Genomic DNA, 24,420 nt, shown 5'->3' with positions numbered 1-24,420 from the left:
ATGGACGAACAGAGGCGGCAGAACGTGGCCTACCAATACTTGTGCCGATTGGAGGAAGCCAAGCGGTGAGCCAAGAGCCTCCCTCTTCTGTCTTTGCTTCAAAAACAAGCACCAGAGGACATGAGTCTTATGGGAGGGAAGAGTTTAAAGAGCATCTTTTTATGGGAAGGGGCAGTTGGGGGAGGGGGGTGTCATACCTCATCCAGGATGCTCAGGAGCTATTCCTGGTTCTGTGCTCAGTAGTGACTCCTGGCAGTGCTCAGGGGTTTGAGCCGGGGTTGAAGCAAGCCCCTCCTTAACCCCTGTACTACTGCTGCCCCCACCCCCACTTTTTTGTTTATTTGTTTGTTTATTTTTGGACCATACCCGGAGTGCTTAGGGCTTACTCTTGGCTCTGAGCTCAGGGATCACTCCTGGAGGACATGGGGAACCGTATGGGGTGCCAAGGATTGAACATTGACAGCGAGCAAAGCAAAAACCCGACCTGCTGTATTATCATTCTGTATCCTATACTTCCCCACCCTCCTATAATTTATTTATTTATTTTTGCTTTTTGGGGTCACACCCAGCAATGCTCAGGGGTTACTCCTGGCTTTGCACTCAGAAATTACTCCTGGCGGTGCTCGGGGGACCATATGGGATGCCGGGGATCGAACCCGGGTCGGCCGCATGCAAGGCAAACGCCCTACCCACTGTGCTATCACTCCGGCCCCTTCTATACTTTATTTTTATTTTTATATTTTTTGCTTTTTGGGTCACCCCTAGTGATGCACAGGTGTTACTCCTGGCTCTGCACTCAGGAATTGCTCCTGGCAGTGCTCAGGGGACCATATGGGATGCTGGGAATTGAACCTGGTTCTGCGGGGTGCAAGGCAAATGCCCTACCCGCTGTGCTATTGCTCCAGCCCCTCTATACTTTTTTTAAAAAAAAAGACTTATTTTATTTGTTTTAATGTTTGAAACTTTAAACACTGATTTACAATGTTGCTCATAATATAGTTTTTGGCACAAAATAACTTTATATTGCAACATGTATCTCATATGTATCTCATGAGAGTGTTGCTAAAGTCATTGAGGGTTTACTGGGGGGGCTGGTGCTAGCTGAGCCTTCTGTGTTACTGTTTTTGCTCAGATGCTTAGTGGGCTTCTAGGCAACTTTCCCATCTGATTTGCAGTGCTCCTACTGGGTTGTCAGTACTGTGAAATTAAAAGGTGTTAAAATAATTAAAATTTAATTTAATTAAAATTAAAATACATGACCACTTGCTCCAGGAGTTTTGGAACTGGGGCAATTCAGCAACTTGGCATCTCTTTGAGATTAGCTGTGGAGCTGTGAAGCTGGGCCGCTTATATGTTGGAGGATGTCAGGTGGTGGGTGGGGTATTGGCTCTCCCGGCAGGGTGGGGATTTGGCCCACTCCCATCCCGAGCAGGTTCCAGAGACCTCAACCCAGAGACCAGGCTTACCTGGAAAGATCCAGCCCCAGCCTGGTTAGTCCTAAAGACTTAAATTTTTTTTTTTTTTAAGAGCAGTGTTAGGATCACAGCAAAATTGAAAGGAAGATGCAGAGATTTCTCAGATATTTCTGTCTTCTCACATGCTTCTGTTCTCTGTGGTCGTATCTACAATGGTACATTTGTTACCCATAAACATACCTGAACACAGAATCAACCCAAGTCTGCGGCTTTCCTTGCAGTTTGTACCCAGTGTTGTGGGTTTGGGTAACCATCACTGGGAACCATGGAATAGTTTTGCAACTCTAAAAATCTTTGTGCTCTCTCTCCTCACCTCTGCCAATGACTATTCTTTTCTCTTTTTATTCATGGTAAAGACTGCTTTATTGGTAGCAGTTAGTACAAATCAATAAACATTGATCCCCAAATAAGTCAGATTAGTGATCCATTGAATCATTTGATTACTGGGATAATAAATTGAATCAATCCTGCTTCTTGGGGAATGAAGCCATAACCAGCTAATACACGACATTCGCTCTTCCACCAACTGTAAGGTCAGAGTGACTATGTAGAGGGCATCAGACACCCACCCTGTAGTTGCACTGGAATTCCATTATCTGCCTGCAATAGCTTTTGTTTCTCTGGAACCTTATTTATTTATTTATTTATTTATTTGGATTTTTGTGCCACACCTGGTGATGCTCAGGGGTTACCTCAGGCTCTAAACTCAGGAATATACTCCTGGCGGTGCTCCGGGGACCATATGGGAGGCCTGGAATTGAACCCAGGTTGACCATGTGCAAGTCAAGCTCCCTGTCTGCTATACTGTTGCTCCAGCTCTTGGAATCTTGTTTTCAAGCTCCAGGACACAGTACTAATAGTTGTCTGTGTAATCTGAAAAAAATCATCTAACTTTGCAGCATCTTAGGGGCTGGAGCTTACCTTGCATATGGCTGACTTGGGGTTGATCCCCAACATTCCATATGACTCCCCAAGCACTGCTAGAAGTGATCCTGGGTTCAGAGTTAGGAGTAACCCCTGAGCATCACTGGGTGTGGGCCAAAAACCAAATCAGAAAAACAAACAAACAAAAAAAAACCTTTCTAGCTTCTGGTTTTAGTTAATGCCAACTGTGACAACTGAACAACTGCATTCTTATATTACCTGTTTCTGTGGTTGTTCTGGGGATGGAATCAGGGTCAGCCATTTCTACCCTACTCTGTACTATCTCTCTGGCCCACGTGGAGCTTTGTATAGAGGCATACATTTTCGACTTCTTTTAAATATTTTGAGGAGAGGCTGGAGCAATAATACAGCAGGGTAGGGCGTTTGCCTTGCACGCAGCCAACCCGGGTTTAATCCCTGGCATCACATTTGGTCCCCATATGATCCACTGAGCACTACCAAGAGTAATTCCTCAGTACCTAGCCAGGCGTGACCCCCAAGCATTACTGGGTGTGACCCAAAAAACAAAGCAAAGAAATAAATAATAAATTTTTTTGAGGAGAAAGAGGTCTATGTCCAGCAGTACTCAAGGGACTGTGTAGAGCTCCAACCCTCTGAGCCATCTCCCCAGCCCAGAATAGTTTCCCCGCCCTCCACCATGGGGCTGGGACTCGAAACCATGCAGGACAAGTGCTCTACTGTTGAGCTACTCAATTCTTTAGCAAGTACCAAGGTGCACAATTGCTGAGTCAGCTTGAAGTTTATTTCTTAATTTTGTGAGCAATCCCCAAACTGTCTTCCAAAATGGCTGTTAGAGTTTGCATTTCCATCCCTGACCGATGCATATCCCTCCTGCTGCACACCCTTGCCAGCACCGTGATTCTTCTTGCTGTCGGCTCTCCTAAGTGAAGAGTCACCGTATTACACTGTTTTAAGTTGCATCATCTCCCTGATGAATTTTCATATGGAGCGTCCTTTTGGATATTTGTTTGCCATCTTTGATGAGATCATATATATATATTTTTTTGGAGGGGTGAGTATTTGGGACACACCTGGCAGTGCTTCAGGGCTGCGCCTCACTCTGTGCTCAGGGATCACTCCTGGAGGTAGTCAGGGGACCCTGTCATGCCGGGAATTGAACCAGGATCAGCCACATGCAAGGCAAGTGCTGTAAGCCCCGCCCTATCTCTCCAGTCTTGGGTGAGGAGTCTTAAGGTTTAGGCCCAATTTATAGTTGTGTTGAGGTTTTTTTATTTTGCTGGCAGCTGTCAGTGGGGGCTCAGGCGACCATGTAGTGCCAGTGATTGAGCTCTGGGCTCTCACACGCTCCGCATGTGCTCCAGCCCTTTCAGCCACCCGATACCTCTTATTAGATCACTCCTGCCAGTGCACGGGGGCCATACGTGATGCTGGGGTCAGCTGCATGCGAGGCAGTTGCCTTCCCTACTGTACTGTCTCAGTCTCCAATAGTATGTTTTTAAATTTTCTCCAAAAAAAAAAAATAGTCCATAGAAAGGGGTAGACAGGACCTTCTGCATCTGTAGGAGTGACGTGCGTCGAGGTCTGACTGGCTCCTTTGGAGAGTCTGTGAACCCCAGTATGTGAAGTATGTGAAGACCCTATGTGCAGGACCTTCGGTTTATCCAGACGCTGGCCCCAGTGTTGGCTGCTCTGTTCCTGATGCCCCCTGGCCTCAAACACAGGGACAATCTTTCCCCCACTGTGGACTTATCCAGATGCTCGGGTGGGGCGGGGGAGATGGTGTGGAAAGCAGGTCTTCCGACTCTAGGCTCCCTTCTTCTCAACCCTGAGGGTTCCCCTCGCCCCAAACCCTCATCGCAGCTGTCCCAGCGGGCACCACCTTTCAGAGAACAGAGTAGAAGGGTGAGCCGATTCCATGGGCATGAGCATCTGGCTGGAGCACGAGTTTCTCTCCTCTCCTTGGGAAGACCCCCTTTATGCCTCACTGGTTCGGGACCTGTCAGGGAAAAATTTTTCCGGGGTGAATGGGACCCAGGGATTGGCCAGTTCACATGTTGGTGAGCAGCTCTGGAGAAGGCAGAGAGGGCAGCTGAGCATAGGGCGGGAGATGAGTGTCAGCGAGCACAGAGAGGGCGAGGGAGGGAAGGCTGTTCCCTGCTGAGCAGTCCCGAAGGGCCTCGCACCCTGTGCTTCTCAGCTGGATGGAGACCTGCCTGAAGGAGGAGCTCCCGCCCGTGGTGGAGCTGGAGGAGAGCCTCAGGAACGGGGTGCTGCTGGCCAAGCTGGGCCACTGCTTTGCACCGTCCGTCGTTCCCTTGAAGAAGATTTACGACTCGGAGCAGCTGCGCTACCAGGTGGGAGATGGAAGGCCCAGCCCTTCCTTCCTGGTCCCCTCAAAGTGCCCCTCTTCTAGCTGTGGCTTCCCGTCTGGATACTTCTGAGAATGGGGGGGTGGGTGTGAACAGTGCCATGATTAATCATTGCCTTGGACGCCTCATGCATGTCGGGGTCTCAGCAAGGGTCACTTGTTTGACAGGTTATGAGATGCCCCTGACATGACTCTCCTAGGCAGATGTTTATATCCGCAGCCTGTGCTCAGGGGCCACGGGCTTTGCTGTTGTGACAGCACTTCATTTGAATTTTATTTATCTTTTTGCTTTTTGGGCCACACCCGGCACTATTCAGGGGTTACTCCTGACTCAGTACTAAGGAATCACCTCTGGTGGTGCTCAGGGTATGGAACCCAGGGCTCTGACAGTGCTTCTAAGAGTGCCTCGGACCCCTCCCACCAGTGTCCTGTGGGGATGGGACATCCTAGAGGCAGACTCTTCTGGATACCCATCCCTTAATTAATTAATGATTTTTGGTGTTTGGGCCACACCTGGTGTTACTCAGGGCTTGCTCGTGGCTCTGCACTCAGGGATCACTCTTGGCAGGGCTCGGGAGACCACTTGGGGTGCCGGGGGATGGACTCCGGGTCACCTGCATGCAAGGCAAGAGCCCTACCCAGCCCCAATCCCCATCCCTTGAATTCCCCCACAGGAGTCTGGGCTTGGCCCACCAAGAACCCTGAGAACTGGCAAATAGCCTCTCTTTACTTCCCTTTCAGGCAACTGGCTTGCATTTCCGTCACACAGACAACATCAACTTTTGGCTCTCAGCAATAGCCCACATCGGTCTGCCTTCGGTAATGCAAGTCCTCAAAAGGGGTCCTTGTTATTCTGCACCAGCGCCCTCCCCACACACTTGACCTCCCTGGGGCCCTTTAGTCCTAGATGCCACACATCCACTCTTGGCAGGAAGGGAGCCTCCCGGTGTGTGTGTGTGTGTGTGTGTGTGTGTGTGTGTGTGTGTGTGTGTGTGTTGGGGGCCAGCCAGGGCCCTGCCTGGTTCTGCTGGGGATCAGTCTCAGGGCCTTGGACGTGCCAGGCTTGAGCTGTTTTGCTGACCCTGCGTGTGTCTCTACACCTGAGGCATCTAAGAGTTTTGGTGTTCCTTGGTGCTGGGTGTCTTTGAAGCAGGTTGCGTGGTTTCTGCCTTTGTTTCTGTGTGGGTAGAAGGCGAGGAAAGCTCCCTGGCACGTGACTGTTCCCACAGGCAGTGCAGCTGTGGTAAAATAGGGGCTGAGTTCCCCTTGCCCAGCTGACCCTCCACCAGCGTGAGCAAGGGCATGTATGCCCATTGGGGGGAGACTAGAGCCAGCACCTCAGCTGGGTGCTTGCTGCCCATCCTCAGTCCCTGGGCCTCAGCTGGTTTCTCTGGAATGGGCTACTTCTGCCCTATCTGCCTGAGAAGTTCAGAAGTGTTGCATGAGTTGGGCAAGCTCCCTTTGTGAGTTATAAAAGAATGGAATAACTAAGGATTCTGCCCCGTATGATTTCTCTCTGCTTTGCTTTTCTTCACTGTGAAGGGAACAGGAGGACAAGGCGATGGCAGCCAAGGAAGTTGCTTTGTTGAGAGGCAGGAGTTGTAACGGCGTGTGTGCTCTTGGGGGTGGAGGGGCTGCTACACTGTCCAGTCTCTCGGTTTGGTCCTTTCTCAGGACTCTGAAGCCACCAAGAGGTAGCGGTGCTAGACACCATTGGTCAGAGGCCAAGAGGTTGGGGAATGGTCCTGACCCTTGTGGGTCCTTGGTCACAGCTGCCTCATGCGGCCCCTCTGGCACTAGGCCTGTTTCCCAAAATACCCCCCTTCCCGTGCGTGTCCAGGTTGAGGGTCAGCGGACTTGCTGTGTCCAGAGGAGGAGGGAGGCTGCCTCTCCTGGGTGCCCCGGCCTACAGTCTTGTCTGGGGTGGGTATGACTGTACCTTGACAGCTGTCCCCAGGGCCTTGGACATAGACTGACCCACAGGCTGGAAGTCTGTGGGGTCCGGGCTGGAATCACTCAGACCCCAAGAGCACATAGCTCATGTGAGTGAGGAAGACAGTCCCCAGCCTCTTGCTCTGTGTCTGTGATGCTAACAGTGTCCAAACCATAACCAAGTGTACTGCCCCCCCACCCCCCGCCCCAGACCTTCTTCCCGGAGACCACAGATATCTATGACAAGAAGAACATGCCCCGGGTGATCTACTGTATCCACGCACTCAGGTAGGAGGCTGCTCCTCCTTGTCATCCGGCTTCCACAGCATGGCCCCAGCCCACCGCAGACAGCGGCGTGCGCTGCAGCAGCACGATGGGAGGGGGCCCGGGGAGCCCTTCGCGGGAGAGGGAAATCATGTCATTGTGAGGTCGCAGAGGTCGCACGTTTGGAGGGCACCTGTCTGCGTGACCTGTGTGAGCAACGTCGTCTCACACGTGCCTCCCGGACAGTGCTCAGGCCCCCTGTGATTCTCAGGGCCATGCAATGCCTGGGACTGAACCCGGCTTGGCCCCACGCAAGGCGCACCCCCTCACCCCTGAACCATCCCTCCACCCCCAAAGGAGCACATTCTGGGGAGGGCAGGGAAGGGCCTTTATTTTGTGACTGGGGCACAGAAGGAGCTAAGGAGTGTCCCGTGCGAGTCACAGAATGAGTTGTGCGGCTGGGTCCCGGCCGCCCTTTCTCTGTCCACTCCCCACACCGTGTCTGTCTCTGTCTGGCCTTACCAAGGCCTCTGTGGTGGCTTGTTTCCTCCCTGGGCTCTTGTCTGGAAACGTCTCTCCCTGCGGGTGGGCGGGTACTGGCAGACAGGTGCTCGGAGTCCGTTGTGTCCAGGTCCCCATGACATCACTGCATGTCCAGATGGACAGTGTGTGCCCATGGATGTGCCTCCCCTCCCGTCTTTTCTTTTCAGTCTCTTCCTCTTCCGACTCGGCTTGGCCCCGCAGATTCATGATCTCTACGGGAAAGTCAAGTTCTCAGGTATGTCTGGCCTGGGACTGCCCTGCCCCCCCTGGGGCTTGGGGGGCTTCTGGGTCTGACCAAGGGCACCTGTGTGGTATCATTGCAGCTGAGGAGCTCAGCAACATGGCCTCAGAGCTGGCCAAATACGGCCTCCAGCTGCCCGCCTTCAGCAAGATTGGTGGCATCCTGGCCAATGAGCTCTCGGTGGATGAGGCTGCAGGTAGGAACGGGGGAGGCCGTGAAGCCCCACACAGGACTGGACACTGGATACCACCCACCCAGGCAGAGCTGTAAGCCACCTGCTCAGCCTGGCTCCCAGGGGTGTGGGCGGAGACGATGCCAGTGTATCCCTGACTCCTCTGAGCATCTGTATATCTGTGCCCCTGCCCAGTCCATGCCGCTGTCCTTGCTATCAACGAGGCCGTGGAACGGGGGGTGGTGGAGGACACACTGGCCGCCTTGCAGAACCCGAATGCTCTGCTGGAGAATCTGCGAGACCCGCTGGCCGCCATCTACCAGGAACTGCTGGCCCAGGCCAAGATGGAGAAAGCGGCCAATGCCCGGAACCGCGTAAGGAGGCGCCCAGGGGAGGCTCGGACGATCTCGGGTGCCTGTGTGGCTCAGAGCACCTCACGTGTTCCTCCAAAGGGAGAAGATGCGAGCCTGGGAGAGTCCTTAGGACTCAGAGGACAGAGGAGGTTGGGGGGGGGCTGGGTCTTTGTAGGGGACTGAAAAAGGCTGTGGGGTGTGGAATTGGGGAGGGGTAGGCTCAGGAGTCCACAGCTGATCAGGCTTCACCAGGTCTGTCGGTACGGGGCAGTGGGGCCCCTGGTTTTCCAGACTGGCCTTTGGTCTGGAGACGGTCTCCCAAGGAAGAAATAAGAATAGATGGGGAGGGAGGGAGGGCAGGAAGGAGGGGACTGAGGATTTCCCGCGTCTTCCTTCCATGTGGCCTTGTAGGGTGCAGGAAACAGCCCCGATATCTATGACTGCTACCTGACACAGGCGGAAATTCAGGGCAACATCAATCTGGTCAACGGTAAGAGCTGGGCGGGGAAGGTTTGGGGTATTCCTGGGGAGGCCTCTGCCTGGGAGGCTAGGGCTTGTCTTTTTTTGCTGGCTGCCTAGAGACCCTGTGGCCTCACTCAAAGCAGCCAGGGTCCTGGCAGGAACCTGTGTCAGAGCCTCCACAGATGTGGACAATGGACGGGTGCGGAGAGCGGATCAGGTGGGCAGGAAAGGCTGCGTGAGGACGGGCCGCCTGCCTCTTTGGGTGTGCAGATCCTCGGGTGGGGGGTGAGGAGGCAGGAAAGCCCCGAAGACGGGAAGGCAGAAGGATGCAGCCTGAACCTCCAGGCCCCGGGTCTTGTGAGGAGTTGGAAGAGCCTGAGCTGGCGGACTCATGTGCATTTCGGCTTTCTTTGATTTTTTTTTCCCAGTTCACGGGGCCCTGGAAGCTGTGGATGAAGCCCTGGAGCAACAGAGCGCTGAGGCCTTGCTTGAGGCCCTTCGGGACCCTGCGCTGGCCCTGCAGGCTGTGAGACGGGACTCAGCTGCCTGGTACCTGCAGCAGCTGAGCGCAGACCGAGAGCAGAAAGCGCAGGTCAGCCGCTCCCCCTCCTCCCGGCCCAGGAGCTCCTCAAACCCAGTGATGCTCTTGCTTCGCTCCCGCCTAGAGACTCCCCCACATTGAACCTGGGCAGGCAGGGCAGGGAGGGCTGCTAAGGGGGAGTCGAGATGCTCCTCCAGGGCTGAGCTGGGATCTAAATTTGGCCACCCCCTTTTATTGTCTCTCCTCTCTGCATGGGAGGCCACTCTCTCTAGCCCAGCTCGAAGGGTCATTGGTGGCAGGTGTCGAGTCCGAGGCTCCTGCCCGCACACAAAGCTTGTGCCCCAGCTCCCCGAGCCCTCTCGCTGGCCCTAAATTTAGCAGCCTTATTTCCACCGCTTGCTGACTCTCCCTCTGACCCCGTGTGCTCGCCATGCAGGGCTGTTATTTCAGAGGCTGGTTGGGATGTGCAGAGCAAGAGGTTAGAGATGGCTTCAGTGCCCCAGTGGGGCGACTCGTGAGCCTAAAGTGGGGAGTGAGGAGGGAGGGGCTTGTCTGGGAAGGGTCCAGGCACCCAAGCAGGCAGGACCACTCCCCTCTCTGCCTGTCTTCTCTCCTCAGGAGCTGGGCCTCATGGAGCTTCTGGAGAAGGAGGAGGTGCAGGCGGGCGTGGCCGCAGCCAACAGCAGGGCGGACCAGGAACGAGCCAGTGAGTCTTCTTTGGGTGGAGGCTCGCCTTGTCTCTGGCTCTGGAAGAGCAGCCTTGCTGCCTTCTTCACCTGGCAGTGCAGGCTGACGCCCCATTTCCCAACCTGGCAATGAGCTTAGATCTTCATCCTGGGTGCCCTGTGCCTGGCTGCCTGGGCCCTCAGGGATGGGCTCAAGAGATTATGGCCATAGGCACTGATCCTGTGGCCCTTGGTTTCCTTCTAGGTGCAGCCCCTGTGCTTTGTTTTGGTTTGGGTTTTTTTGGGGTTTTGTTTCACACCTGGCGGTGCTCAAGTCTTACTCCTGCCTCGACACTCAGGGATCACAACTCGTGGGCTTGGGGGATCAGAGGTGGTACCAGTGATCAAACACAGGTGGGCCACATGCAAGGCCAGTGCCCTACCACTATATTATTACCCTGGCCCTGTTTAATAGCTGAGCAGATGTGCCACACCCCTCTCAGCTGATGCCTGCCCTCATCCCTGGCCTGGGGGCCCAGATGGCCTCATCTGGACGTTCCTTCTTTTCAGGGTTGAGACCTGCTCCCTCGGAGTCCCTGGTCTCATCGGTCCTGTGCTCACCTCCTTGGCTCTCACCTCCATTCTCTGCTTTATAGGTCTCCCCCGTGCTTTCCCCAGAACCCCTTCAGGAAGCCCCTGACCCCTTCCCTCCTCAACAGCTGGGTAGAAATGTGCCTTGAGGGGCTGGAGTGATAGCACAGTGGGTAGGGCGTTTGCCTTGCACGTAGCCAACCTGGGTTCAATTCCCAGCATCCCATATGGTTCCCTGAGCACCACCAGGAGTAATTCCCGAGTGCAGAGCCACGAATAACCCCTGAGCATTGCCGGGTGTGACAAAAAATAGAAACATGCCTTGGACCTGACCCAGTTGTCTCCAGGGGCTGCCATGAAGCCTTTGCCCCCTGCATCCTGGCAGGACCCAGCTGGCCGGGAAGCAGAAAGGGGCCAAGCCTCCTTATCTCCCTGCAGTGCTGCAGGCCGTGCAGAGGATCAACCGGGCCATCCACAGGGGAGTAGCCGCCGACACTGTGCAGGAGCTGATGTGCCCTGATGCCCAGCTGCCCCCGGTGTACCCCTTTGCTTCTGCTCTGTACCAGCAGGAGTTGGCAGTGCTTCAGCGGCAGCAGCAGGGGGTAAGCCTTGTTCTCCAGGACTCTGGGGGATGGGGTGGGGGAAGGCTCTTCAGGCTAAAGCATAGGCTTTGCAGCGGGAGCCCTGGGTTGGGTCCCCAGCACCACCAGGGCCCCTGAGCACCCTCTGAAGCACTTTGTAAGCTGAGCAAAGCATCCCCAGGTGTGACCTGAAGTGAAGCGGCTAGAGGAATGAGTGAGTGCGGGGCCCCTGAGGCCACTGAGGCCCTGGGCAGTAGGTCAGGGTGGGAGTGGCCGCTGTCCTTGTCTGTCCAGACTGGAGCAATCAGGACCCCAGGCAATGTCTGTTTCCCCCTTCAAGCCCCTTAGATGTGGTGCTTCCTCTTCAGAGCTGAGGACATGGTGGAGATGTCACTCGGGGGCAGGGAGGAACGTGCCTGTGTGTTACCGTCCCTGTTCCATCAGCACTGCCACAAGAAAAAGAATTCTTTTCAATGAGATGAAAAACCTGAGTTGCAGAGTTTCAGAAATCTGCACGGCTGTAACTGGAGCACTGGGCGGGGAGGGGTGGTAAGGCCCAAGGTGCTCAAGGCACCCGGGCTGCTCTGCTGCCCCTCACACTGGGAGCAAAGAGGGGCCTCCTTCTGGGGCTCCCCGGGTCACCGCAGACATTAGAACCTGTCTGTGAGTGTGGGCAGGCACCGGGAAGACGGGAGAGGAGGACCGGAGAAATGGGAGGAGCGCTCTGGTCGTGGGTCTGGGAAGGTTCCTCTTGGGAGAGATCAATAAGGAATCAAACCTGCAGGGGCCCGAACCATAGTAGGACAGGTAGGGTGCTTTCCTTCCATGTGGCCAACCTGAACTTAATCCCTGCCACCCCATTTGGTTCCCCGAGCCCACCAGGAGTGATCCCTGAGTGCAGAGCCAGGAGTAAGCCCTGAGCATAGCTGAGTGTGGCCTCCAAACAGAGAAATGTTGGGAGGAGGGAGGGAGGGAGAGAGTGGGGTGGAGGTGGAGGCAGAGAGAGAGAGGCTAGCTGGCAGGGCCAGGGATGTGGCTCCGCGGTAGAGCTTGCGCCTACTGTGTGTGAGACCCCTGCTTCCAACCCTGACCCTGAAAATAACATAGAATTTGACCCGCAGCAGGTTTGTGTGGCCCCATCATTGGCCTTGAAAGGGTGCCCTGGTGAGTGGGAGACCACGGCACCTGGTGGGTCAGGTCCCACCCCTCCTTATATGACCCTGAGCAGGGCTGCCTTCTCGGCCCTTCAATTCCCTTCTGAAATGGGAGCAATGATATGCTCCCCCTCTCCATGCTGGACAGTTGAATAGATGAACACATGTACTTAGAAATGAGCCTGGCTAAGCCCAGAGCGACAGCCCAGCAAGAGGGCGCTTGCCTGGCATGCTGCTGACCCACGTTCATTCCTCATGGTCCCCTGAGTCTGCCAGAAGTGATCCCTGAGCACCTCTGGGTATGGCTCAAAGACCAAAAAAGAAAAAAAAAAAAGCTAGTCTGGCATTGTAGATTTATTTCTGCTCATTTAATTTGGGGGAGCCGCCCAGTGGTGCTCAGAGGCCACTCCTGGTGATGCTCTGGGGTAGCTGGGGTGGGTCCCAGGCTGCTGCTGGCATGCTTCCCGAGCTGTCTCCTGGCCCTGGAGTGAAGGTTTAGCTGCTGTTGCTCTTCGCTCCCTGCTGCCTGAGAGGATGGAACAGAGGGAAGGGCACGGCTGCTTGAGGTGGAGGGCGGTGTGAGCGCCACTTCACCTTCCTCGGGAAAGGCGAGGGCCGGAGCTGACCATTCCCTTGTTGAGCGGATTCTTGGACAGGGTGGCGGCTCTTGTCGATCTTCCAGGACTCCTCCATGAAATGGGACTCTCAGAGGCATCTCCCACCCCAGCCCCACTGCTGGTCTCTGATGAGGATGGACTCAAGGTGCGAGGGGCTCCTGTGCCCTGAGCATGCAGCGAGCGTCCTCCAGGATCAAGGAGGAGACACCTTGTTTTCGTTCTTGGGCCATGCCCAGCAATGCTCAGGGCTTACTCCTGGCTCTGCACTCAGGAATTACTCCTGGCAGTGGTCGGGGGACCCCTAAGGGATGCTGGGGATCGAACCCGGGTCTGCTGTGCACAAGTCCAGAGCCCTCTCCACTGTACTATGGCTCCTGCCCCCGAGGACGAGAAATTGTTACCCAAGGAATTAAGCCTGGGGCTTGGGGGATAGAGACTCTGGAATATGGGAGTCTTGTGGAGGCAGGATGACAGACCCCTCCCTCCCTCCTACCCCTGCTGGCACATGCAAGATGTGTGTCTCGCCCCCCGTGCCAGGAGCTGAACCAGGAGGAGCTCTTCGTGGCTGTGGAGATGCTGTCGGCTGTGGTCCTAATCAACCAGGCGCTGGAGGCCAGGGATGCCAGCGGCTTCTGGAGCACTCTGGTACACCCTGCCACGGGCCTGGCCGAAGTGGAAGGAGAGAATGCTCAGCGGTGAGAGAGACTGAGTCGCAGGCGGAGGGTGAGGGGCTGGCGGGGTGGGCCCAGGACCCAAGCTGTGCTCGGAGACTGCATGCCCTGCCCACCCCCACCCTAAGACAACATGTTTTGGGGCGCAAGTACACCTCCGGCAGCTCCACGGACTGGGTGGGCTCATGGTTGTCTCCCATCTGTCTGAGCAGGAGTTTGAGCACCTGCTGGGAGACAGCAGAGCTCCTGGTGCGTGTGTCCTGCAGAGGGAGTGAGGGAGGAAGGGGTGGGGAATGGAGAGAGGGCAAAACTCCAGCCAGCTCGTTCTCTGAGAGAGACTAGAAGACTAAAGTGACTGCCAGAAAGCCATCTGGGGCCCAGGTGCAAGGAGGACATGGCCCAGGAAGCAATGTAGTGGGGAGGGGAGGGGAAGGGAAGGGAGGAAGGAGCCCGGCAGAGGAGAAACTGCCAAGGCCTCACCCCGGGAAGAGGGATGCCAAGATGTCCACTGGCTCTTCATTGGTACCTGGAATTAATTGCCCTGGGCTCCTTGGGCCCCTGCCCTGGGGGTCCACTATAGATCTGGTTGGGGGTTGGGGGGGGTGGGAAACTGGGACCCCCATCTCCTGTCTGCTGGAGTAATGCTGGTGAGAGACGGTAGACACTTGGCTGGGGTGGCCATGGGAGAGGTGAAAGGGAATCATATCTTGGCTATATTCCAAGTGGGACTGACGGGATTGAGTCACACAGCACATGTGGGGTGGGAGAGAGAGTTGGCGCTGATGTGACAGCAGGAATCTCCGTCCAGAGGCAGGGTGAATATTCATCAAGTGTGGGGAAGGGGGGCCTGAGTACAGCGGGCAGGGCACTTGCCTTGCACATGGCCGGCCCAGGTTCAATCCCAGGTATCCCATATGGTCCTCCATGCCCAGCTAGGAATGATCCCTGCATGCAGAACCAGGAGTAAGCCCTGAGCTCTGCTGAGTCCCACCCCTTCCCTTATCCCTAAAAAGAGAAGGACAAGGGCAGGAGAGACAGGACAGCAGGGAAGACCCTGCATGATGCCAACCCTGGTTAGATCCTGGCACTGCATAGGTTCCCCCGACAGTGCTGAGCCTGGTGCCCCCAAAAGAGAACAGGAAGGATGGGATGTGGCGGTGCAGGTCAGGCTGGAAGCCAGGAGTGGTGCCCGGGGTCCGCAGGAAAAGCTGAGGTGTGCGTGTGAGGGACCCTCTAGGAGTTCCAGGGAACGTGTCCTCTCAGGCCTTGCGGTCTGGTGGGCACCCAGACCCGGAGAAGCACGGGACAGAGGCCGAAGATGAATCCAGGCTGCTGTGATGTACAACGGGCAGGGAGGGAACAGCGGGGGCAGCTGAGAGAGGACAGCCAGTGTGAGCATGCCGGGATTGACCTGGGGCTGGCAGTGTGTGTGTCTGTGTGTGTGCATGTGTCTGTGTTTGTGTGTGTCTGTATCTATGTGTGTGTCTGTATCTATGTGTGTGTCTGTATCTATGTGTGTGTCTGTATCTATGTGTGTGTCTGTATCTATGTGTGTGTCTGTATCTATGTGTGTGTCTGTATCTGTGTGTGTGTCTGTATCTGTGTGTGTGTCTGTATCTGTGTGTGTGTCTGTGTGTGCCCCTACTCCGGCCGCTGTTGCCCTCATGCCCCGCCCTCTCCTGCCACCAGTTACTTCTCTGCGCTGAGGAAGCTGTGGGAGGAGCGTGGGGCCATGCTGAGCTGGAATGACCTGCAGGCCGCCGTGAACCAGGTCAATGCCCGAGTGCAGGAGGAGACCGACCGTGAGTGGAGATGGGGGCGTGGGGCCCACCCTGGACCATGCGACCGGCCCTCTGCCCTCCACTCTTTCTTTCTCAGAGGTCCTGGCGGTCAGCCTCATCAACGAGGCCCTGGAGCAGGGTGACCCCAACAAGACCTTCTCTGCCCTGTTGCTCCCTGCGGCCGGCCTGGACCAGCTCAGCCTCCCCGTGGCGCCACGCTACCACCACCTGCTCACTGCAGCCAGGAGGCGGAAGGCCCGGGTGAGCAGGGGCCATCCGAGGGGTCTCTCGCAGGCAGTGCCGTGCCCAGTTTACCCGTGAGCATGCTCCAGAGTGGCAGATAGAGTATCTCTGAAGGTCGGGGGGCAGCGATCTGATGAGGGCAGACTCCATCCCAGCACAGAGGGGCTGCAGAGGCAGCGAGAGTGTCTGGGTGGGGGAGAGGAGGTCTCTGACCTACACGCAGGCCCTTCAGTCTGTGCTCTTCCCGTTCCCCACGGCATGGAGCTCATCTTTGAGTGCCAGGCCGAGTCTTGTTGCTTTACGGTGCTGAGGATCAGACTCAGGCCTCACGCATGCAAGGTCTTTTTGCCCTGTAGCTGAGCCGCCTGCACAGCCTGCTTGGGCTGTGCCGTGGTCAGGTCATACGGGGCTGCTCGAGAGGCCCTCGGCCACAGCAGTGGACAGTCAGGCATGGGTTTGAAAATCCCGATTCCCGAGGAACATTGGGAGGGTGTCAGGTGGGGGCTGGGGCTGGGAAGGGTCCCGCCTGCTGGTATGGGGGCAGACTCTGTCCTGGAGGAGGAGCATGGAACAGGGATGGGAGGGAGGAGGCCAAGCCGGGGTAGAACCAGCCTGAGAGGTGTGACCTGGGTCACAGGGGAAGAGGGACAAGGCGCCAGGTCAGTGCAGGCCCTTCTTGGAGCCAGCTGAGCCCCAGGGGCAGGGAAGGGTTGCAGAGAGTTGCAGGGAATAAGGGATGGGCAGGGGTGTGGGGGGTCCAAGCTTAGCTGATGGGGGACAGGCTGAGAAGACCACCTGGGGACACTGGCCTGGCCACTCATCTCTGTCTCTCTTGCTTCCCAGGTGACAGGGGACCCTGGAGCTGTGCTGTGGCTGAATGAGATCCGCCAGGAGGTGCTGAAAGCAAATGAAGACACGGACGCCGCTCAGAGAAGTATGGGGCAGGCGTGGGGAGAGGGGGGTATGCGCAGGCTCCCGGGTCACTGCAGTGAGGGGGCAGGTCACTGGGGCAGGGCCCCCAGGAGCCAGGGTCCACCCCTCAGAGGCTTCTGTGCCACAGTGAATGCCTTGAATGCAGGTGGCCAGCAGGCCCGTCCTGTTTTCTACGGGTCAAGGTGGGGTCCATCCTCCAGCTCCAGCTCTCGGCCTGTGCTGTGTGTGGGGAAGAGGTGCGGGCTCGGGTGGGAGCAGGCCGTGTGGGTGCCAGCTGCGTCGTCTCCCAGTGCCAGGTCTGGGGACCCTCTCTGCCCAGCTCTGCAGGCAGCTGGGGCTTCACTCTCCTGGGGTCTTTGCCAGTAGCCCACCTGCCTTTGAGTCTCTGTTGACCCAGACCTGTTGCCAGCTCCTCCAGGAAGCCTTCCTTGACTTTCTCACTACCTCCCTACACAGCTCATGCTGCTGCCTTTTGTTTTAGGCTTTTAGGGACCAGCCAGGGCTTGATGCTGGGGGTTGGTGGGAGCACATGATATAGGGCTCAAACCTGGGATTCCTGAGTGCTAAATGTGTACCCGGACCTCGGTGCTCCCCTGGTGCTCTCCCCACCCCTGCACCCGGCAGTGCTCAGGGGTTACTCCTGACTCCACTCAGGGATTAGTCCTGGCAGGGCTGGAGGACCATATGGGATGCTGGGGATTAAACCTGGGTTGGCTGAACACAAGGCAAACACCCTACCAGCCTCGTCCTGCTTCCTTTCGTCTGTGTCTGTGTCCATGATGGGGAGTCCCTGTCCCCTCACTGGACAGGATGTTCTGGGGTCCTCCTCAGCATCCTCTGTAGTGGGCGCCCGGTCTGGGTGGGTACCATCTGGACTGACCTCTCTGCTCTCTGTCCGTCCCTGCTAGTGGCCCTGGGGGTGGCTGCTATCAACCAGGCCATCAAGGAGGGCAGGGCAGCCCAGACAGAGCGGGTGCTGCGGAACCCCGCCGTGGGCCTGCGAGGGGTGCTCCCCGACTGTGCTCACGGCTACCAGCGAGCCCTGGAAGGCATTATGGCAAAGAAGCACCGGTCAGGTAACAGCCCCTCCTCAGACTGCCAGCCGTCCCACCCCCTCCCACCCACCGCCCACTTTTCCTGCAGACTTTGCTTCTGTCTAGGGGATGAGGCCCTCTGGGTTCCACACGACCTGCAGGATGGGACCACCTACTACCTCCACCTGCAGAGCTTCCAGGGCTCCTGGGCACAGCCCCACGGCTGCCGCCTCTGCACCTCCCACCTGACTCGGGAGGAGATCCAGGTAGCGGGGTGTTCTGCAAGAAAGGGGGTGGTCATGGCGGGAGGAGTCAGAGAGGCTGCCTTCTGCCAGGGCCCCCCCCTCCCAGACTCCTCTCCGGTGCCCCTGCAGTCGGCTGTCACCAAGGTCACGGCTGCACATGACCGGCGGCTGCTCTGGAAGGCCAGCGAGGGCTTCGTCATCCGGCTCCAGGCCCGCCTCCGTGGCTTCCTGGCACGGCAGACGTTCTCTGAGCGCGCCCACTTCCTGAGGACCCAGCTCCCCGCTGTCCTCACCATCCAGGTGACAGGGCTGGCTCCCTCATGTCCCCAGGGACGGGCTCCTCCCTGGTTTGTCCGTGAGTGGTGCTGGCCGATCTTCCGGTCTTGGGACTCAGCCTCCTCTCTGGGCTGCCACTCCCGCCAGTGGCCCCGACTTGGGTTCAGTTTCCTCCTCTGGGATCTGCTGTGTCCGCAGCTCCAGAGACTGGGCACTGCCTTTAGCTTCTCCCACCAGCCCCGTGCGGTCAGCTCCAGCACGAGGCAGGTCAGGGTGCCAGGGCTGTGGCCCAGGCAAAGGCACTTGTATATGTGAGGTCGTGAGTCTGTCTCAGCCCACACCTGGTGTGCAGGAATCCCATGTCTAAAGGAGTGTAGCACCCCGATCCCCACATGCAAGCCTTAGTGGAGTGGGTGGAGCAGCTGCCTGTCCATGAGGATGGGGGATACCGGGAGCCGGTGCTGTGGTGCTGCAGGCTGGGGTTGGCCCCCATGAAGTCCCCTCTGGCACATGAGCCCAGGATGTCTGATTTTGGCCCTGGCGGCCAGGAAGGATTTTAGTGGGTGGCAAGAGGGGAGGGCAGTGAAGACGGGCATTGCCAGAGGCACAGACACCTGTTTATTTCGTTTTATTTTATTTTGGTTTGGGTTTGGGGTCATACCTGGTGATGCTCAGGGGTTACTCCTGGCTCATGCACTTAGGAATTACTCCTGGCGGTGCTCAGGGAACCATATGGGATACCAGGGATCAAGCCCAGGTTAGCTGTCTGCAAGGCAAATGCCTTCCCCGCTGTACCACCTCCCCAGCCTCCATTGACCCCTGTTTAGAGACGGTGAAACATTTGCCATAGTCGGTGGCCAGTGGGAGGTCCAACAGGAAGGGGGGCCTATCTGGCTCTGAGCCCCAGGGGACAGGGCCTGAGAGGCGCTGAAGGAGAAGCAAGTGCCCCACATGACAGGAGGTTCAGTGGGAGGGAGCCGAGGTTTGCCTGAGAGACTACAGGGGCCATGGTTCATGGAGAAGGCGAGCACCTACACCTCTGCCCTGGCTGGTCAGGGAATGGACCACCAGGCTGAGCTGAGCATGTGGGGAAGAGGCGCTGAGCTGATGCCACAGTGCAGTGCTCAAGAGACGTGAGCAGTGAGAAGCTTTGTGGCCAGCTGCCCATGTGGCTACTGCCGGTGCTGTGCCAAGACACCGTCTGTGCCTGTGTGCTCTTTGTACCTGTGTGCGCTCCATTCCTGCCTGTGCACCTCCACGCCTGTGTGTCCTCCACTCCCATCCACACGAGACATGCAAATGGCAGCTGAGGGAGGGTGGAATGTGATGGTGAGGGCTGGTCTCCAGACAGGGGTAGTGTTGGTGGGAGACAGCGCATGCTTTGGTGACATGGCTGAGTCAGGGCACTCCTCAATTCCGCTTTCAGACTCGCATGTCCCGGTTGAGCTTTGTGAGGAGGTGTTGGTCAGTGTGAGTGTGCACATGTGTTTGTGAAGCTGAGTGCCCTGTGTGTGTGTGGGGGGGGGGGTGGGGGGTGGGCAGCCAGTAAGGCTGACGTCCTAGTGGCTGGTGTTCGTCCTCCCCCATGGCGTTGGGTGTTCTGTGAGAACGGGCCCAGTCTCTCCTGCCTCTGCCCTTCCCTGAGCCCTTTCCCTGGGCATCCCGGGATGTGGTTTACCTCCAGTCCCTCAGGCCCCTCTCTCCCGGCTCAGGCTTGCTGGCGGGGCTACAGGCAGAGGAAGATCTACCAGGAGAGGCTGCGGTTCCTAAGGGCGAACGTGGACACTGTGATCAAGGTTGGGCCTGGGTTTGGACGCACTCTGGTTTCTTTGACTTCTGTTTTCTGAAGGATTTTTTTGTTTGTTTTGTTTGGGGGCCATACCTGGCAGTGCTCAAGAGTCACTCCTGGCTCCGTGCACAGGAATTACTCCTGGCAGTGCTCAGGGATGGGGTGCCAGGGATGGAAACTGGGTTGGCCATGTGCAAGGCAAGTGCCCTACCCACTGTCCTATCGCTCTGGCCCCTCCCGATTCCTTGGAAGGATGCTCGAGCTCTGGGGGCCTGTGGGTTGGCAGAGCTGGCCTGGGGCTGCAGGACCCCTGAGCCCCGTGTCTCTGCTCCCAGATCCAGGCGTGGACCCGTATGTGGGCCGCTCGGAGGCGCTACCAGAGGCGTCTGCACTACTTCCAGAAGAATGTGAGTATCCTTCCCTGCCTCCCGCCACCACGGTTGCCCCAGGAAGGGACAGACACTGACCCCTCTCCCCTGGTGTCCACTGCAGGTCAGTGCCGTGGTAAAGATCCAGGCTTTCTTCCGAGCCAGACGAGCCCGCGGTGACTACAAGGCACTAGGTAACGTAGCTCCCCCCACGCCTCAGACCGCAGGGACTCAAGTCACACCCGCTTCGTGCTCGCGTCCTGCGCGGGAGAAGTTCTCTGCCTTCCTGGAGCATTTTGTCTCAACAGCAGCTGCTGTCCCCAGCCTGGAGCAGCCTCAAAGCTGGGTAGTGAAAGGGTGTTTTCTTTGAGGGTGTCCCAGAGGATGGGGGAGTGAGAGCTCTCTGGAGAAGCCGGCCTCACTCCCTCTCACACCAGCACAGATGGGAAGATGTCGTGTGTGGGTGTCAGGCCGGGCTCATGACAGCCCCGCCACAGGGATGCTCCTCCAGGCGCTTCTTAAAGCACCGCCAGAAGCAGGGTCTCTGTCCTCAGCCCAGTTTCACCTTCTCCCACTGCATGCCCTGCCCTGGCCCAGCTCTCCCAACTCCCTGGTCCAGATGAGGCTCGAGGGGCGCACCCTGTAGTCTGGGGGCCCTTAGGGGAAACCTCGGGGACTTCTGTGCTGGTGTTGATGCCTCAGAAGCCTTCTTAGGGTCTTAGGGTCTATCTGGGGGGCAAAACCCACATGGGGGGGAGTGGACAGGTTTCCACGTTTGCTGCATGGGGTGGGGAGAAGCCCCTTCTTTCTGGGCTTTTAGGAGGCTCCTTCTCCTCACACCCCCTCACCACCTCTTCCCACCCACCGCACCTGTGTAGGAGTCATGATAGGGACTCTGGGCGCAGAGCCTCAGAGGCCCGGCCAGCCTCTCTGTTTCGCCCAGGGCTGTCATGTCCATCTTACTGCCCTGACCACCAGCTCTCCTCTCAGTCAAAGCTTTACTAGAGGCCCTTGTTTTCCTCAGTTCTGTCAGTCTCCCGCCTTTGTGAGCCCCTTTGCGGCTCCGCTCTGCCATGCTCTAGGAGCCTCCCGACTCGAGAGTTCTCATCCGCAAGACTGTGAAGATTCTAGGGCCGAGGGTTGGAGTCCTTGCTTGTGGGACCCCCTGCATTCAATATCCAGCACCCTATGATCTCCACCCACTGCCTGAGTATCGCTTAGTGTGTGTAGCCCCCCAAAATGTCCAAAAAGGCAGATTTGGGGCTAGAGAGAGAGAAAGAGAGGGTAAGGCTTTTTCCTGGAACATGACTGACGTGGGTTTAGTTAGTCCCCAGCACTACAAACAGTCCCCCAAGCCTGCCAGCAGTAAGCCCCCAAGTGCTGCTGGGTGTGACCCCAAAACAAAACAAACAAAACCCACAGGTATGTGCAGGGTCCTTCTGAGGATCCTGTGAGCTCTTGTGCTGTATTTCTTTTTTGTTTGTTTTTTTTGGGTTACACCCAACTGTGCTCAGGTCTTACTCCTGGCTCTGTGATCTGTGTTCAATCCTGGTACCATGTGGGGTGCTGGGGATCGAACCTGGGTCTGCAAGTGCAAAGGTTAGCACCCTCCCTGCTGTGCTCTCTCTGGCCCTCATGTGCTGTATTTCATTCCATCCAAGAAGCCCTGGCTGGGCTCCCCCACACACCCCTAGACCTGCCTGCAAGCTTCTTACTCTCCACTTCCCTTTCCCATCACTGGTCCCCATTGCACTGGGGTGAAACTTGCCTCCTGGCCATGCATCATCCCTCTGGCCTCACTCACCCAGGCCTGTGCCGCTGCTTGGGCTCAGACACTGCAGACCAGTCCTAGTCCTGATTGCCAGAGCCATATCCTCTTACCACCTTCTCCCATACCTCACCTCCTCCAAGAAGCCTCCCAGAGGCTGTTTCTGTTTTCCCCAGCATCCCCATGCTGGCTCCTCTCACAGAACTGACTGAACCAATGATTCTTATTGGCTCACTGGGCCACTTTTAAGGAGGGCAACTGGTTTTCCTCTTTCCAAGTCTGACTCCATCTTTTCACCAGGACCAGTGACTTTGTCTCTTTGGTCCTCAGTGATATCATCTGTAGTCCTGTGCTGGCCTCGCAGAGTTGTAACTTAGTAAATGGGACATGTACTAATTATTTATTGCTTCCTGTAGTACAGCTCAGAGGGGCCTCTTTGCTTAAATTCCCGTTCCAAAAGAGACTCGGGGAGTGTGATGTCAAGCTTTGACCTCTGAGTGGTGCAAACCCCCGTGAAACATTCCTCTCTCCTCACATGCCTGACAGAGGAGGGCGGGGCTGGCCACTGGGTGTACATGGGTGAAGGAGAGTAGACACCGGGCAGGGGAGGGGGTACCTCAGAAGGGGGAGCCATAAAGGCCATCAGTGTGAACACCACTGGGAAAGGCCTGGGCTCGGCCAATTCAGGGAAGTGGAAGGATGGCTAAGTCTGTGGAGACAGGCTGGAAGTTGGGGGCTGGACTGGCCAGAGACTGCCCGCCCACTGCCCTTAGCAGAGCCGGCGGGGCACAGTCCCTGTGGCAAAGGTGGGACCTGCAGCCCTTGGGCAGAATATGGGCGTCACAGAGGGGTCTCTGGGATGAGGTGAGGGCGCAGCTCTGATCCTGTCGCCTCTTCCCGACACCAGTGTGTGCAGCCCACCCCCCTCTCAGCGTGGTCCGGAGATTCGCCCACCTTCTAAATCAAAGCCACCAGGACTTCCTGGCAGAGGCGGAGCTGCTAAGGCTCCAGGAGCTCGTGGTGAGGAAGATCCGGGCCAACCAGCAGCTGGAGCAGGACCTCAACCTCATGGACATCAAGATCGGCCTGCTGGTCAAGAACCGCATCACGCTGCAGGTGAGGGTTGCCCCCTACTCGTGCTGGCTTCTCCTCCACCCCACCTGATACAGTGGGGTCAGAGGAGAACAAGTCCAGGACATAGAACCAGGGGCTCAGACCCTCAGGGCCCGTGCTCTCCCACTAGCCACGTCTCAGGGCTAATAACAACTCAAAGTCGGGTGCCCACAGTAAAGGTGAGGTGTTGAGAGAATTACCACACACACACACACACACACACACACACACACACACACACACACCTCACCAGATATAGAGACTTGTGGGTCCTCAAACTGAAAATGACTGGAGGCTCAGCAGTGCTGGGCTTGAGGGTGCAGGGACCCCTGGAGCTCTGTTAGGAGCAGCAAGAGGAGCCTTTCCCTCTGAGAAATCCGGTGCCAGGCGGGGTCTCCGGTTAGCAGTGGGAGAACTGTGGGTCTCTCTGGGCTCCAGGCCTGAGCTGGGCAGCAGAGTGCCTGGCCTGAGGGCCCACTGCCTCTGGGCACTGTGTAGCCAGGGCTGCTGTCCACCCCCCGCCCGCCCTGCAGGAGGTGGTCTCTCACTGCAAGAAGCTGACCAAGAAGAACAAAGAGCAGCTCTCAGACATGATGGTTCTGAACAAGAAGGGACTAAAGTCACTGAGCAAAGAGAAGCGGCAGAAACTGGAAGCCTATCAACATCTCTTCTATCTGCTGCAGGTGAGTGAGGTCGGGGAAGAAGCCGAGCTCTCACTGCCAAGTGCAGGGGGCCAGGGGCCCTTGCCCCAGGGAAAATAAAAGAGGCATTTCCGGTCCCTCCCAGGGAGCATGGGCTGGTGGTCTCAGCCATCTGAGTTCCCACCTGGGGTCATTTTCGACCTGCTGAGTCTTCACAGCGTACACACCTGCGTTTCTGCCTGCCCACTCACAGACTCAGCCGATCTACCTGGCTAGGCTCATCTTCCAGATGCCACAGAACAAAACCACCAAGTTCATGGAGTCGGTGATCTTCAGCCTGTACAACTATGCCTCCAACCGTCGCGAGGCCTACCTCCTGCTCCAGCTCTTCAGGACAGCTCTCCGGGAAGAGATCAAGTAGGTCGGCCGCACGTGGCCCAGCTGGGGGAACAGACGCTCATGGGGCAGGAAGGAGAGGCTGCCAGCTCCTTTACTGGTCATTGCGATCGGAAGGCAGAAAAGGGACCAGAGAGAAACTCTTTTCTCTCCCTTTTGTGGACAGACATCTCTTGGGCCCACAGAGGCCAGGAAGGAGACATTAATAGGTTTATTTTTATTTTTTCGTGGAAGAGGTGATGGCACACCCAGTGATGCTCAGGGCTTACTCCTGGCTCTACTCAGTTGTCACTCTTG

The 24,420-nt window shown here is 56.9% G+C and overlaps 1 protein-coding gene across 1 annotated transcript in view; it reads left to right on the top strand.

The window, feature by feature from the left end:
• The window catches only part of IQGAP3 (IQ motif containing GTPase activating protein 3), a 33,540-nt gene continuing 9,120 nt past the window's right edge, over positions 1-24,420 (top strand). Inside the window, exons 1-24 of the mRNA XM_056123573.1 lie at positions 1-65; positions 4,579-4,735; positions 5,491-5,568; positions 6,893-6,969; positions 7,656-7,723; positions 7,812-7,925; positions 8,097-8,275; positions 8,666-8,744; positions 9,145-9,308; positions 9,876-9,963; positions 10,952-11,115; positions 13,403-13,560; positions 15,226-15,338; positions 15,415-15,578; positions 16,404-16,494; positions 17,402-17,569; positions 17,654-17,793; positions 17,902-18,072; positions 19,761-19,844; positions 20,173-20,244; positions 20,330-20,399; positions 22,881-23,089; positions 23,620-23,769; positions 23,981-24,144. Of these exons, the coding sequence (XP_055979548.1) occupies positions 1-65; positions 4,579-4,735; positions 5,491-5,568; positions 6,893-6,969; positions 7,656-7,723; positions 7,812-7,925; positions 8,097-8,275; positions 8,666-8,744; positions 9,145-9,308; positions 9,876-9,963; positions 10,952-11,115; positions 13,403-13,560; positions 15,226-15,338; positions 15,415-15,578; positions 16,404-16,494; positions 17,402-17,569; positions 17,654-17,793; positions 17,902-18,072; positions 19,761-19,844; positions 20,173-20,244; positions 20,330-20,399; positions 22,881-23,089; positions 23,620-23,769; positions 23,981-24,144 (2,987 nt within the window). The remainder of the gene's footprint in view (positions 66-4,578; positions 4,736-5,490; positions 5,569-6,892; positions 6,970-7,655; positions 7,724-7,811; positions 7,926-8,096; positions 8,276-8,665; positions 8,745-9,144; positions 9,309-9,875; positions 9,964-10,951; positions 11,116-13,402; positions 13,561-15,225; positions 15,339-15,414; positions 15,579-16,403; positions 16,495-17,401; positions 17,570-17,653; positions 17,794-17,901; positions 18,073-19,760; positions 19,845-20,172; positions 20,245-20,329; positions 20,400-22,880; positions 23,090-23,619; positions 23,770-23,980; positions 24,145-24,420) is intronic.

This window comes from Sorex fumeus, unplaced genomic scaffold (assembly GCF_029834395.1).
Source record: "Sorex fumeus unplaced genomic scaffold, SorFum_2.1 ptg000047l, whole genome shotgun sequence".
NCBI lineage: Eukaryota > Metazoa > Chordata > Mammalia > Eulipotyphla > Soricidae > Sorex > Sorex fumeus.
Note: the sequence above shows the minus strand (reverse complement) of the source record. Positions and strands in the feature narration are given on the sequence as shown.